A 13,641-nucleotide genomic window follows, 5' to 3' on the forward strand; every position below is an offset into this window, starting at 1 on the left:
AACCAGGGGCGCCAGCTTCGGGGCAGGCGCTGCGCAGACAGCTGCATGGGGTCCTCGGCTGGGCGGGGCTTGTTCGCGGTGGCTTGTGGCTCCTTCCTGCCTCGCTTCTCTCTTTCGCTCAGGCCCGTGGCGCCGGCAGGATGGGTGAGCTGGCGGCGGCCGGGCCGGGGGGTGGGGGTGGGGGGTCGCCGGCCGAACTCGGGGGTCGGGGGCCGGGCGGGCAGGGACAGGGCGGCGAGGAGGACGCTGCCGGGCGGCCCGACGGGGAAGGCCAGGGGAGCGCGGGCCCGCGAGCCCACGGCCCGGAGCGGGAGGGCCCATGCGGGGCCCCGGCCGCGCCGCCGCTGACGGGCGCTGGGCCGCGGGAGCTGCGCCGGGGCTCGGCGCCTGGGAGGGCGCGTCCATGCGGGCGTCCGCGTGCGCGCCTGGGTTGGTTCCGGGAGCCTGAGGGCCGCGCCACGTGCTGAGGCGGCGCGCGAGGGCCTGCGGGCTGCCGCCGGGCGAGGCGGGAGTCCTCGGAGACGTGAGGCGTGACCGCGGCGTACGGACCGACTAACCGGGGCTTCGCTCGCAGGCAAGTGTCGCGGCCTCCGTACCGCCCGGAAGCTCCGCAGCCACCGGCGGGACCAGAAGTGGCATGATAAGCAGTACAAGAAGGCCCACCTGGGCACGGCGCTGAAGGCCAACCCCTTCGGGGGCGCTTCCCACGCGAAGGGAATCGTGCTGGAGAAGGTGTAAGTGGGGGCGCAGGGCCCTCGCGGTGCGGGAGCTCCCCCGGCGAGGCGAGGCGAGGCGCGCGGCCGCCGCCGCACGGGGTCGGCAGCCGCGTGAGGTGGGGGGAGGCGGCAACGGAGGGGGTCCCGAGCGCTTCCGACGTGCGCACGGCCCCCAGCCGTCGGTCCTCGCCTTGGCGACCAGCCTTGGCATCTTTCTATTCGGGGAGATTAAGGTAAGTTTCTTGCGGGAGGTTACGGTTTCCTGGCGGTCGGGTTTTGAATCCAGGCTCAACAGCTTTGTTTCTCCGTGCGTGTTTGTTGTTTTGCATCTGGTCAAGGGGCCGGAGGTCTTGTCCCTGATGTGCTGGACTGAGGAGAAGCTTGGTCCGTGTCGGGACTTGGCTGATTTAGGAGCAGACTGAAAAGGTGGAACCCGTAGGGTTTCTAGGGAAGGCAGCTCACGGTGCTGTGCCGCTTGTGTTCCAGGGGGGTTGAAGCCAAACAGCCAAATTCTGCCATCAGGAAGTGCGTCCGGGTCCAGCTGATCAAGAACGGCAAAAAGATCACAGCCTTTGTACCCAATGATGGTTGTTTGAACTTTATTGAGGCAAGTATTTCAGTTTCTGGTATCTGTTCCTGAGAGCGTGTTTTTTCCCACTTTTTTATATGACGAATGGGTATTTTTTAGCGATTGCCAATGATACCAGCAGTAAACTGTTGATTTTATTCCAGGAAAATGATGAGGTTCTGGTGGCTGGATTTGGTCGCAAAGGTCATGCTGTCGGTGACATTCCTGGAGTTCGCTTTAAAGTTGTCAAAGTAGCCAATGTCTCTCTCCTGGCCTTGTACAAAGGCAAGAAGGAAAGACCAAGATCATAAGTTTTGGTGGTAAAAACAGGACAATAAATTTTCATATACCAGAAATGTTTTGTGTCTTATTTTCCTTAACTGCAGAGGTGACGGTGTGTGCTTAACCATTTCAGGAGACTGGGATTCATAGTTTTTCTTCTCTTCGTGGAATAAACAAATCCGCAGCTAATAAATCCAGAATAAATGCACAGTATCCCTGTGTAGAGGGCTTTTGGAGCTCACTGTACTTAAAGCAGGAATCGTGCTGGGAAACCATGCCAATGTGCATCCTGTGATCATCTCCTGGGGACCCAGTATGGTAAATAGCACCCTCACGTTGCTCCCTGTTTGGGGGTTCAAGTATCTAAAGGTTCACGATCCATGTTGTATTTGTGTTTATGACAAGAAGGGCACTGGGTGACTGAGTGGATACAAGTCAATGGATGTGTGTACACCAGGCAAATTAGACCTGGAAGAAAAACTTGGGGTGTTCAGCTATAGAAAAGATGAACCTAGATGCTCTTGGTCCTGACCTTGTCAGCAACTGATATATTTTGACCTTGGGGTTTATTTCACATCACAAAGTGTAAGTAATGAGTTAGAAATGCTCAAGAAGTGTTAATAGCTTGGCAGTTGTTGGAAGCTGGGTGTTGGGTGCGTGAGGCAAGTTCTTTTTCATTCTTATTCCAGTATAGTTACCATATGTCAGCATTAGGGTGTACAACACAGTGCTACAATTCCATGAATCCCTCGGTGCTCATCCTGACAAGTGTCCTTAATCCCACCACTTATTTTAGCTGGCAACGATCAGTTCGTTCTCTATTTAGTTAATGTCTCTTGGTATTGTCCATAAGTTGTCTCAAAATTTCCATAGGAGAAAAAATGGTAAAATCTCATGACTAAAGTGAAACTAGCTTTCTTGAATCCCATCAGAGGACTGCTGCTGGCAGTGGGTTAACTTGATCTCTGATCAAAGCATAATGTTAGGTTACGTGTAGGACCTTGGAGAATAGAACTGCTTTGGCTTTCCATTGCCCGTAAGACCAAGACCATGAACCTTTCCACAGCACAGGAGATGTGTGTTGTGTTTTGTCTGATGCTTGCCTGTTCAGCAATAATGCCCTCTCCCTCGCTAAAATTTGCATTCCCCATGCAGCTTCAGGAAGTCCCTCATGCTACCTGCTGCTTCTCCCATCTTAGACCACTGATCCCCAAACCTCAAATTGTGTTTATGCTTGCTATGAATGATTGACTTGTCTTTCCACAACATTGGAAAGTGGCTGTTTTTTCAAAGACTGAAATACAAAGTTTGGCATACAACATTGTATAAATTCAGGAGCTACATGTTAATTTGATACATTTATGTGTGGTAGTGAGACAGGCTGCCCTTGGTTTCTATTCCAGGGCTTACTAGAGCATGTAGTTGTACAGGTATTAGTTATGTCCTTCTCGAAGGCTGACCAGATGCTTTTGGATGGATATAACTGACCCAACCCAAGAGACCTCTGGGTCCTGCCCACCTGGCCTGAACCACAAGAGGCCACCAAGGATCACAGTTCATCCCCATAGTCAGCACTGGGTCAGCCACGGTACAGGGAGCGAGGAGGTGCTGCCTGGCCTTGCAGGAGGGAAGAGGCAGGGGCAGGGCTAGAAGACCGTGGAAGGGATACCCACCCACACCTCTACAGTGTGTCGTTTACTGCTCTGATGAGATCTCAGCCAAACCTGTAGAGACACACCTGGGAGTTAAGATACCTTGTGTCAGTGGCTCGCATTTGTCTGCTGGGTGCACCCTGGACACCTATAGCTAAGAGACTGACAGATGGACACCTAAATCCACCTCTGATGCCTCAAACCGCAAAGTTTTTGAAACTGATCTGTCTCCTTATGCCTCATTCTGCCTCCTGTGTATTCCCCCCCACCTTGTGACTGATGCTGTCCCTTCTTGGGTCCAGCATGAAGTGTGTGTCCCGCCCTGTGCTGTGCCTGACTGCATGGAAGCTGTAGGGTGAGAGAAATGAGACACTAATCATGGGTGCAAAATTTAAGCCAAGTCCCAGCAGATTTTTCCTATAGAGACAAAAGCTAATTCTAAAATTTTTATCAAAAGGCAAAGGAACTAGAGTAGTTAATACTGAAAGTGAAGGATAAAGGGTGAAGCAATCACAAAACTTGATTTTATGATTTATAGCTACAGTAATCAAGACGGTGTGGTATTGAAGGGGGGCAGAGACATCAACAAAATATAAACAGACTTACATAGGTAAGAACTGATTTTTGACAAAGGTACAAAAGCAGTTTAATGGAGGAAGGATAGAGGATAGTTTTTACAATAAACAGTACAGACTTCAGTTTGCTAAAAGAATGGACCTCAACCTAAATCTCACCCGTTATACAGAAATTAACACAAAATGGGTCATATATCTGCATGTAAAGCTATAAAATTGATAGAATCAAGCAAAATATCTTCATGACTTCGGTGAAGAGCTCTTGGTACACCAAAAGTACATTACACACACACACAAAAGAAAGGATACATTGGACTTTTTTCAAAATTTTACTCTGAAAAGTCTTAAGAGAATGAAAATATAAATCACAAACTAGACAAAAATATTTGTAAATCATATATCCAACAACAAACTTGAGTCGAAGTATATAAAGAACTTTCTAATCTCAAAAGTAAGGAAACAAATGGTCCTGTTACAAAACATGAATTTCCAATTTGTTTCATTCTAGTAAGATGTCTGGTGGCAGGATTTAATCATAATGGTCATGGCTATGGAAAACACACCTGGAGTCCGTTTCAAGGTTGTCCAAATAGCTAACGTTTCTCTGATGGCTTTGCATAGTCAAGAAAAGAGACTAAGGTCATAAATTATCACATTACTATAAAATTTTCATGAACAGTGGCATGTATAATCTTTATTTTAACGTATAAAATCTTTAAATGGACCATTCAAGTATTAGCTCCCATTTCTTAGGACCGTATAGTTGGGGGATTTTCTTAGGTTGTACTGAGCATTCTTAGTTTCTAGCACAATTGCTGTCCATATTATTTGGTAAAGTGATGTTAGTATGTGAAGAAGATACATGGATTTTAAACCTTATTATCATAATAATGTGACCATAGGAGTTCTAGACCAAAGCATTAAAACATTAAAATTGTATGTTTTAAGCATAAATTGTCTCATAGGAGAAAGTCGTTTTTAGAGTGACACATTTGAAGGGATTCATGAGGGGATCCCTGGGTGGCTCAGTGGTTTAGCGCCTGCCTTTGGCCCAGGGTGCAATCCTGGAGTCCCAGGATCAAGTCCCACGTCAGGCTCCTGGCATGAAGCCTGCTTCTCTCTCTCTCTCTCTCTCTCTCTCTCTCTCTCTCATAAATAAATAAATAAATAAATAAATAAATAAATAAATAAATAAATAAATAAAAATCTATCTTAAAAAAAAATGAAGGGATTCATGAGCCACAGATAACTAACATTTCCAAATATGCACATGCACAGTCGTCACCTCATTCAGGTTGTTACGCCTTTAATATATGGTGTATATCTTCAAAAATGAGGGGGCCCCTCACACACAGAATATTGGAACTTCAGCCAGACCTGATGAGCACCATCAAAATCCCTTAACATAATTCTTCCCAGACAATCTGAAGCTTTCAAATAGCAATTCCAGTGCCAAGGAGAGCTGCTCTTCAGGAGGGAGAAGAGGAAATCGTGGCCCCAGATCACTCCTTCACATCTTCCAGAAAAGTACTTTCCACAGGTCCTTACCAGTGATCTCCTTATTTGTGGTAATAAGAAGTTATTGACATGAATTCTGTTCTTTATTCACAATGAGTTTTTGTTTTGTTTTGTTTTTTTCTTTAAGTCTAGCTTTCTAAAATCTTTTTTGCTTTGGTTAATTAGAAACAGAACAGGGGTCAAGTTACCTGGGTGGGCTAAAAGTGTAGGACATACTGAACATGCCCAAATTTTCAAAAAAAGGGCAGATGCTAATGAAAATATTATGCTTCCTTACCTCTTTTACTAGTCAGCTAATGCTTAAATCTACACAATAGTGGAGAAAGCAAGGCACATTTTAAATAGTATTTCATTTCAATCACAGCTGAGAACAGTTGAGAGAAACATTACTTGTTGAAACATACCATTAACACCTTTGGAAACAGTGACATGAAATAGGTTGTTTTGTCATATCTTTTTTTTCCCCATCAGCTTTGTGACTTTATCCAGACTTATAAGCCTTTATACCTTTTCCTATATAATTTGACAGGTGCTCTGGTTTGTGTGTATTGGCAGGTAAGTAGGACCACTTTCCCCCTCTTTAGGTTCCTAGTAGGTTCCATTTTTTTCCCCAATCTTTTTATTTTTTAAAGATTTTCTTTCTTTATTCATGAGAGATAGAAAGAGGCAGAGACACAGGCAGAGGGAGAAGCAGGCTCCCTGGGGGGAGCCCAATATGGGAATTGATCCCAGGACCCCAGGATCACACCCGGAGCCAAAGGCAGACACTCAACTGCTGAGCCACCCAGGCGTCCTTGACCAAGATTCTTGATCTAGGATTTGTCTCTTTAGATTTTAAATAGTCTAGGGACCTCCTGCGACTGTATGCAGAATTTCCTCCCTCCCCCCCCCCCCACACACACTTTTTTAAAGAGAGAGGCTGCATATGTGTGCACACCTGGGGGGCAGGGACAGTGAGGGGCAGACAGAGAGGGGGAGAGACAATCTTTTTTTTTTTTTTAATTTTTATTTATTTATGATAGTCACAGAGAGAGAGAGAGAGAGAGAGGCAGAGACACAGGCGGAGGAAGAAGCAGACTCCATGCACCGGGAGCCCGACGTGGGATTCGATCCCGGGTCTCCAGGATCGCGCCCTGGGCCAAAGGCAGGCGCCAAACCGCTGCGCCACCCAGGGATCCCGGGAGAGACAATCTTAAACAGGCTCCACACCCAGCACGGAGCCTGAGATGGGGCTCGATCTCACACCCCTGAGATCATGACAAGGTGAAATCAAGAGTAGGATGCTTAACCAACTGAGTACCCAGGTGCCCCATGTATGCAGAATTTTCTGATCTATATCAGCGATGTGTGTGTGCGCATACACACTTCCACATATATGGCACACACATTTTTCTGAAAATAGGTTCTATATATTTTCAGACTTAAAGGGTCCCTTCACAAGAAAATAGACATTGTTTAAATCTATAAAACTAGATTTGGCCACATATTACCTAACTGTCCATTTTAATCACAGCTGAGAAGAGTCACAAGAAGTTGTCTACGGTTTAACATCATTTAAGAAATGTCTCCAATGTGGTGAAGATCTGTGGATGGATCATCCAGTCTGCAGCACCTGCAAAATGTACATTTCACGAATGTGTACTTTGATGTCAGCTGGAACAGAGGGCATTTCAGAAGAAAGTTGCCCCATGTCACTGGCAAAGGTATAATCAGAAAGAGGGTGCAAAGCTCCACCTCAGGGGTTGAAGCAAGCGGAGGACCAGAACTCAAATGTTTTAACATCTAAGACTGGAGTAAAACTTGTCAGAATAGATCAAATGAAAAATGTTTAGCATGCACCTGTAAAAACAAATGACATAATGTCTGCAATTTTCTTTAAAATATTTATGCAAATATAAAGTTAAGGTTAAATGAAGCAAACATGGCAAAAATCTTGGTAATTACTGATTCTGATGTATAAGTATGTGAGTTCATTATATTATTTTCTTTACCTTTGAGTACATATAAGATTTTCCATAACATTTTTTATATTACATGCATATCCTAATTGTTTAACTCTATGCTTTCTGGTTTTACCAGAACCAAGGTATGGACGGTCAGCTCTGATAGGAAAAAAAACGAAGATTTTTTGGGGCAATAAAATGGACAATAAAGAATCTGGAAAAACAACCCCAGCAGCACTGAGAAATGCATAGCATATTGAGAAGAAACAAAGCTGAGAGTCCATGCACATTCTAGCAGGACATGAAGAGAAAAATGATCGATTCTGTAATTAAAGCAAAGGAAAACAAAATTATTTTCACAGAGTTTAGGAAATCGTAAAATACAGAATACTTCTGAGATATAAATCAGTATAGCCTTACTGGTGAACAGTTTAGGGACATGAATCAAAAGCCTTAAGACACTCCGTATCCTTTGATCAGTTCATTCCCTTAGTAACAGTACAACCAAAAGAAACCAAATGTAAGCAACTGTTTCTGCACACATTTCTCACTTCTATTCTGAAAGCGCTCTGAGGAAGGGGCTGTGTCTACCTTGCCACACAGGAGGCTAAATGCTCAATGAATGTATATTAATTAAACAGTGAGGGATTAGAAACAACCTAAAAGTCCAACAATAGGATTATTTGGGACATTTTTTAAAAAGATTTTATTTATTCATGAAAGATACAGAGAAAGGCAGAGACACAACACAGGCAGAGGGAGAAGCAGGCTCCATGCAGGGAGCCCGATGCGGGACTCGATCTCGGGACCCCAGGCTCACGCTCTGGGCTGAAGGCAGATGCTCAACCGCTGAGCCACCCAAGGATCCCAAGGGACATTTTGATATAGAAGATTACTAGTCATTTTAAGTTGTTTTTTCAAAGAGCCACATGACATGGGAGAATGTTGCCAATATAATATTAAATGCAAAAAATCATAATGTAAAACCATATATGGAATGATCCTAATTAAATATATATTTAAACTAATATGAAGAAATACATCAAAAGTTAACTGCAGTTATCCATGGGTGATTTACACTTAAGCACATTTAAATTTTTCTCCTTCAAGTGTTTCTGTGGCTTCCAAGTTATCTATGAGGACTAAAATCTTTTCTAAAAGTGAATTTTAGGGATGCCTGGATGGCTCGGCAGTTGAGCATCTGCCTTCAGCCCATGGCATGGTCCAGGGATTGGTCCCATCCGCATCGGGGCTCCCTGCATAGAGCCTGCCTCTCCTGTGTCGCTCATGAATAAATAAAAAAAATCTCTTGTTTTTAAAGTGAATTTTGGTTTCACAGTCTACAGCTAGGTAAGTGTAGCATTATAAAAAGCCAACATCTTTGCCTTCCTCTAATGCAAGTTCCCACTCTCCACTCTCTGAGGTGGCCTCTCTTACAAATTGTGTGTGTGTCCTAGGTCATGTTTAATGTTTCTACATACATATACTGCATATGTACTCTAGAAAATGTGTGGTATTGGTGTATTTTTTACATAAATAGTGTTAAGTTGCATGCATATTTATCAAGTTTCTGTTTTCTTTTTTTTAATTTATGAGAGTCACAGAGAGAGACAGAGACACAGGTGGAGGGAGAAGCAGGCTCCATGCACCGGGAGCCGGATGTGGGATTCGATCCCGGGTCTCCAGGATCGCGCCCTGGGCCAAAGGCAGGCGCCAAACCGCTGCGCCACCCAGGGATCCCCTCTGTTTTCTGTTTTAACTCAGCAACCTATTCATGAGAGCTGCCTGTGTGGGGACTGGATGGAGTCATTCCCCTGAACTGCTGTAGAGCATCACATCTGAGTTAGCCATTTCTCTGTTAATAAGCAGGTATGGGCCTGGCTATTCTCTCTGAATCTATTAAAGAAAACGACGGAGGAGACCACATCCCACTTCTCAGCTGGTGTCAGGAAAATAAATTATCTCAAAGGAAAGAGTGGGCCACAGTTCCCAAAAGAGGAAAGCATGTCCAGTTCCTGGTGCCGGCAGAAAGCCCAGCAGAGCCTTCCCCTGTGCTCAGGAGTCAGCCACATATACAGACATTCCGCCGAGATGGAGTACGTGCCGGGCACCATGCTAAAGCTGAAGATCTCGCACACGTGTGCAAGTCACGATGCACGAAAGGCAGCAGAGGCACTGACCTGTGATCTCCAGGTTAACCTATCAGGCAGGATATGCTTACTTACATTTTCGCCTCGGGTTTAACAGTGATGTCTGGGTATTTGAAAACCTTCAAAGTAACCCAAGAAATCATAATGCAGCCACAGGTTTTATTTACTCTCGTGTAAAGTATATTTCAGTGTAGGAAAAAATGTGAGTTTCCAGTTTGTTTTTAATAATTTACAAATGGGACGTGGTGATCTCTAAAATCACTTTGTTTTCACAGTACTTGCAATAAGGCGCTTTTACCACTAGGTGATGCTATTGACAACACAAAAGGTAAAAGCAAAGCCTAGAGTAGGGCTTGACAACACTACAGCGTTTAAGAATAAAAACGTGAAAGCACTTTTACAGACAAGCCCTATAAAAAGACCTATGTGCATAATTAAGTATCTCAGTTGCCATGGGCACACCGGTAGTTCAGTACTGCCTATATCCTTCCAGAATAACCTTCGGCAACTTACTGGTCAGCAGTAGAAGGGGCAATCCAAGGGTCCTAGATTTGGAAGGGAGCTTATTTATCCATCAGTTTTCAAATCCCTGTTCCCTGGAGTTAGAAATATATTTACATCACCACTTAGCATGCATGCATGCAAATACGCACACACCCATATAGATTTTATATGTATGAAACCAAAGTCGTCTCAGAAAACAGTAATATTCTTACCATGTGCTTTTTTTCTCATGTATTTGTAAAATAATAGAACATACACAGATTGTTCTCTGCCCCCCAGTTCCTGGTACAGAGCTCCTAAAATCCTTATAATGTCCCACATGATAAGAGCATGGGAGGAGCATCTCTTCCAATATCTGGCCTTTGATTCTGGTTCCTGACACAGAGTTCCTAAATCCCTTGGAATTTCCTGGATGACAGGAGTGTCTTTTGTTCTAAGGAGGTGACTTTTGGTGACTTTGGTGGGTTCTTGGATAGTTTCAGGATGGGGGCTGATCACCAGATAGACCTAGCTCTGATTAGAAGCTTGGGACTTTCAGGCCTATCCTCCATCCTCTGGGAACGGGGGGTGGGCAGCTAGAAGTAGAGTTAGTGACCATGCATGCCTATGTAATGACGCGTCCATCAAATCACCAAAGTATGAGGTCCAGAGAGCTTCCAGGCTGGTGAACACATCCATGTGTCAGGAGGGTGCTGCACCCAATTCCATGGGGACAAAAGCTCTTATGCCTGCCCTATGTAGCTCTTCATTTGGGTATTCATCTGTATTCTTTATCACATCCTTTGTTATTTAATAAAGTGGTAAACATAAGGGTTTACCTAAATACTATGAGCCATTCTAGCAAATTGTTGAACCCAGTGAGGGGGTCATGGTAATCCTGGTTTATAGTCAGTCAGAAATACAGGTGACCACCTGGGACTTGTGACTAGAGTCTTAAAGTCAGGCAGTCTGGTGGGACTGAAGTCTTAAGTTACAGGATTTGATCCTCACTCCATACTGATAGTGTCAGAACTGAACTGAATTGTAGGGCCCCAGCTGGTACTGCAGGATTGTTTGTTGTGTGAAAACCCACACATCTAGAGTCTGAAGTGTTGTGAGTGTAGTAGTATGAGAGTAAAGAAAAGAAGACACACAGGGAATGTTTTCCAAGACATTTTCTATTTCATATATATATATGTCATAAACTAATAACTGGATTTTATTTGATCTCACACACTTCCTTCCATTTAATACAGTAGGAAAGAGAGGCTGAGAGAGGTGGAGTGACTTGCCCCAAGTACCACAGCCAGGACTCAGGGTTTTCAGGACACTGGCAGGTTTTGTTTTGGAAGGCTCTGGGCAAAAATTGAAAAATGTCCTTGGCACACTCCCAACCCTTTCTGTGCTCCTACTTCTACAGCCTGTGGGCCAGAACCCGCTGGTGAAAAAACTGACAAAGTGTAGATGTGATTAGTTATATGCAACTGTCATTTTAAAAATACAGGATCTTTCTAAAATGCAAACGTGATCACTTTACCTCCTCTACTTAAATTACCCCAGTGGCTCTTTCTGGTTTTCTGGCCAAATACAAATTCTCAGTGTGGCAATAAATCTCATCCAGGCCTGGCCCCGGTCCTGCTAGCCAACCTCACTCTTTATCACTTCCCATGCATTTTCAAGGACTTTCCTGCATTCTTGACCTGGTTAAATCCTAAGTTTTTCATACTCCACTCACATTCCTCTTCTACAACCTTCTCGGGCCCTTGCTTTGCACGTCTTTGCCAGCACACATCCTCTGTCCCTGAATCTTCTAGTCTGTCTTTTCCACTGGCCTGTGGTTCTTAAGAGCCAGGGTCATGTCTTTCCACTTGTCATCCCTGGCAGCTAGCCTAGGGCTCAGTATATAAGAGGAACTTAATAGGTATCTGCTGGAGTAAATATCTGCATATTCTTACTCTCACATTTTAATGGGGGGGGGGGCGGCAATCCAACTCACTGGAATATCAGCTCTCTGAATTATGTAAGAGCTGGTTTTAACAATGCAGACCTCCATTTTCTCATATCTTGAGAGTATGACTAAGAACTGTATCTATCTCAGGAAAAGTGGATGCAAAAGCCCAGTTTTAACTTCCTTTTTTTTCTCTTTATTCTAATACAACTGTGTTAGGAGGATGTTTTTTAGCCCTCAAAGTGTAGGCTAGTACCAAATGATCAAAACAGCCTCTGGTCACCCACTCAAATCCCCAGACTGAGAGCCTTCCCTGGATCCCGTAAGAGAGGCAGATAGCAACTCTTCTGTGCGCACCGCCTTGCAACATACCCCCAAAAAGTGGGTCAGTGAGTTACTTACTACCCATCGTTAAGGAGGGGAAGAAATTAAGAGTGAAAGGAGGACAATTAAATGCCAATGTGACCAAGTATAGTAAGTAATGAAAGGCCAAGTTGACCAGTGGGGGCTGTGGTGGTCAGAGATGGCTTTGTAAGAGTGAATTATATAGATTAGGTTGAGAATTGAGTAGAGGGATCAAGAAGGAAGCATATCCTTCCTATCCACAGTCAGATAAGGATGTGAGCAGAGAAGACTTGCCTGATCAGAGGCCCATTTGTGTTGGGAGGAGTTGGGCCTGAAATGAGGTGGAAGGGGGAAGGCATGCTAGCGCTGGGCAAGACGGGCCAATTATCCCTTATCACCCTTGTCCCATGTGGCATTGTGTTGGTCATGAAGCTCATTCCGGTTGACTTACCATTTTGATCTCCTCCCTGCTCTTGTTAGGCAAGTGAGATGAATATTAATGGACTTTTTAAACACAGAAAAATGGTAAAAGACCTGGGTGGCTCAGTTGGTTAAGCGACTGCCTTCAGCTCAGGTCATGATCTCAGGGTCCTGGGATGGAGCCCTGCAGCTTCATAGTTGGGCTTCCTGTTCTGTGAGGAGTCTGCTTCTCCCTCTCCCTCTGCCCTTCCCCCTGCCCATGCACACACACTCTCCCCCCACACACAACCCCCCGCCCCGGTCTCTCAAATAAATACACTCTTAAAAAAAAAAAAGAAATGGTAAAAGACTAAAGAAGATTAGGAAAATTAGCCCAAATCACACAGCTAGCAGCTAGCCAAAACTCACAGTCTAGATCTCTACACTTCTATTTCACAGACCCAAGAATTGTAGCTGCTCTCACAAATCACATAACTGAGGACCAGAGGTGAAGGGTTTTCCAAGGCTACAGAAAAGCAGAGTTTAGGATATTGGCTGGTAGCAGCTTTACCCAGCTTTAATTCTGATTGAAGGAGTTTTGCATTATATTAACTAGAGAAGAAACCCAGAGGGGAAAATCCTCATATTGCAGAGAAAGAACTGTTACTTCGACAAAACAAAATATTTTCTAATGTTTTACAACTGTTGGGATAACAGTCTGTTAGATAGCTGCATTCTTAAACATGGAAATTTTTATCAACTAAAAATTAAAAGTTTTTTTTTAAGTGAAAAATATTCTGAAAAGAAATTGAGCTGCCTGAAGAGAGGGATCTATCTGGGGAGGGAGGTCTCTACAACCTTCAAGAGCTTTGCAGAACTTTTTCTTGCCACTGATGAATTTTAAGGTCTCCATCAATCAGAGAAAAAAAATTAACTTAAAAACAACACCACCAACACCAAAACAAAAAACCTACACACTGTCCCTACAGTGACTGACTACTATCATTGCAGAATCTGTTAGCAAAGGATAACTATTATTTCCAGATAAGTACATCATCCAGA

The 13,641-nt window shown here is 44.3% G+C and overlaps 1 protein-coding gene across 1 annotated transcript; it reads left to right on the forward strand.

The window, feature by feature from the left end:
- Positions 1-1,640, forward strand: RPS23 (ribosomal protein S23). The gene is made up of 4 exons (XM_041752106.1): positions 1-144; positions 575-734; positions 1,203-1,323; positions 1,449-1,640. Exons 1-4 carry the CDS (start codon positions 141-143, stop codon positions 1,593-1,595), a joined length of 432 nt encoding a protein of 143 aa, XP_041608040.1. The 5' UTR covers positions 1-140; the 3' UTR covers positions 1,596-1,640.
- The last annotated feature ends 12,001 nt before the right edge of the window (positions 1,641-13,641 follow it).

The sequence above is a fragment of the Vulpes lagopus genome, chromosome 4 (assembly GCF_018345385.1).
Source record: "Vulpes lagopus strain Blue_001 chromosome 4, ASM1834538v1, whole genome shotgun sequence".
NCBI lineage: Eukaryota > Metazoa > Chordata > Mammalia > Carnivora > Canidae > Vulpes > Vulpes lagopus.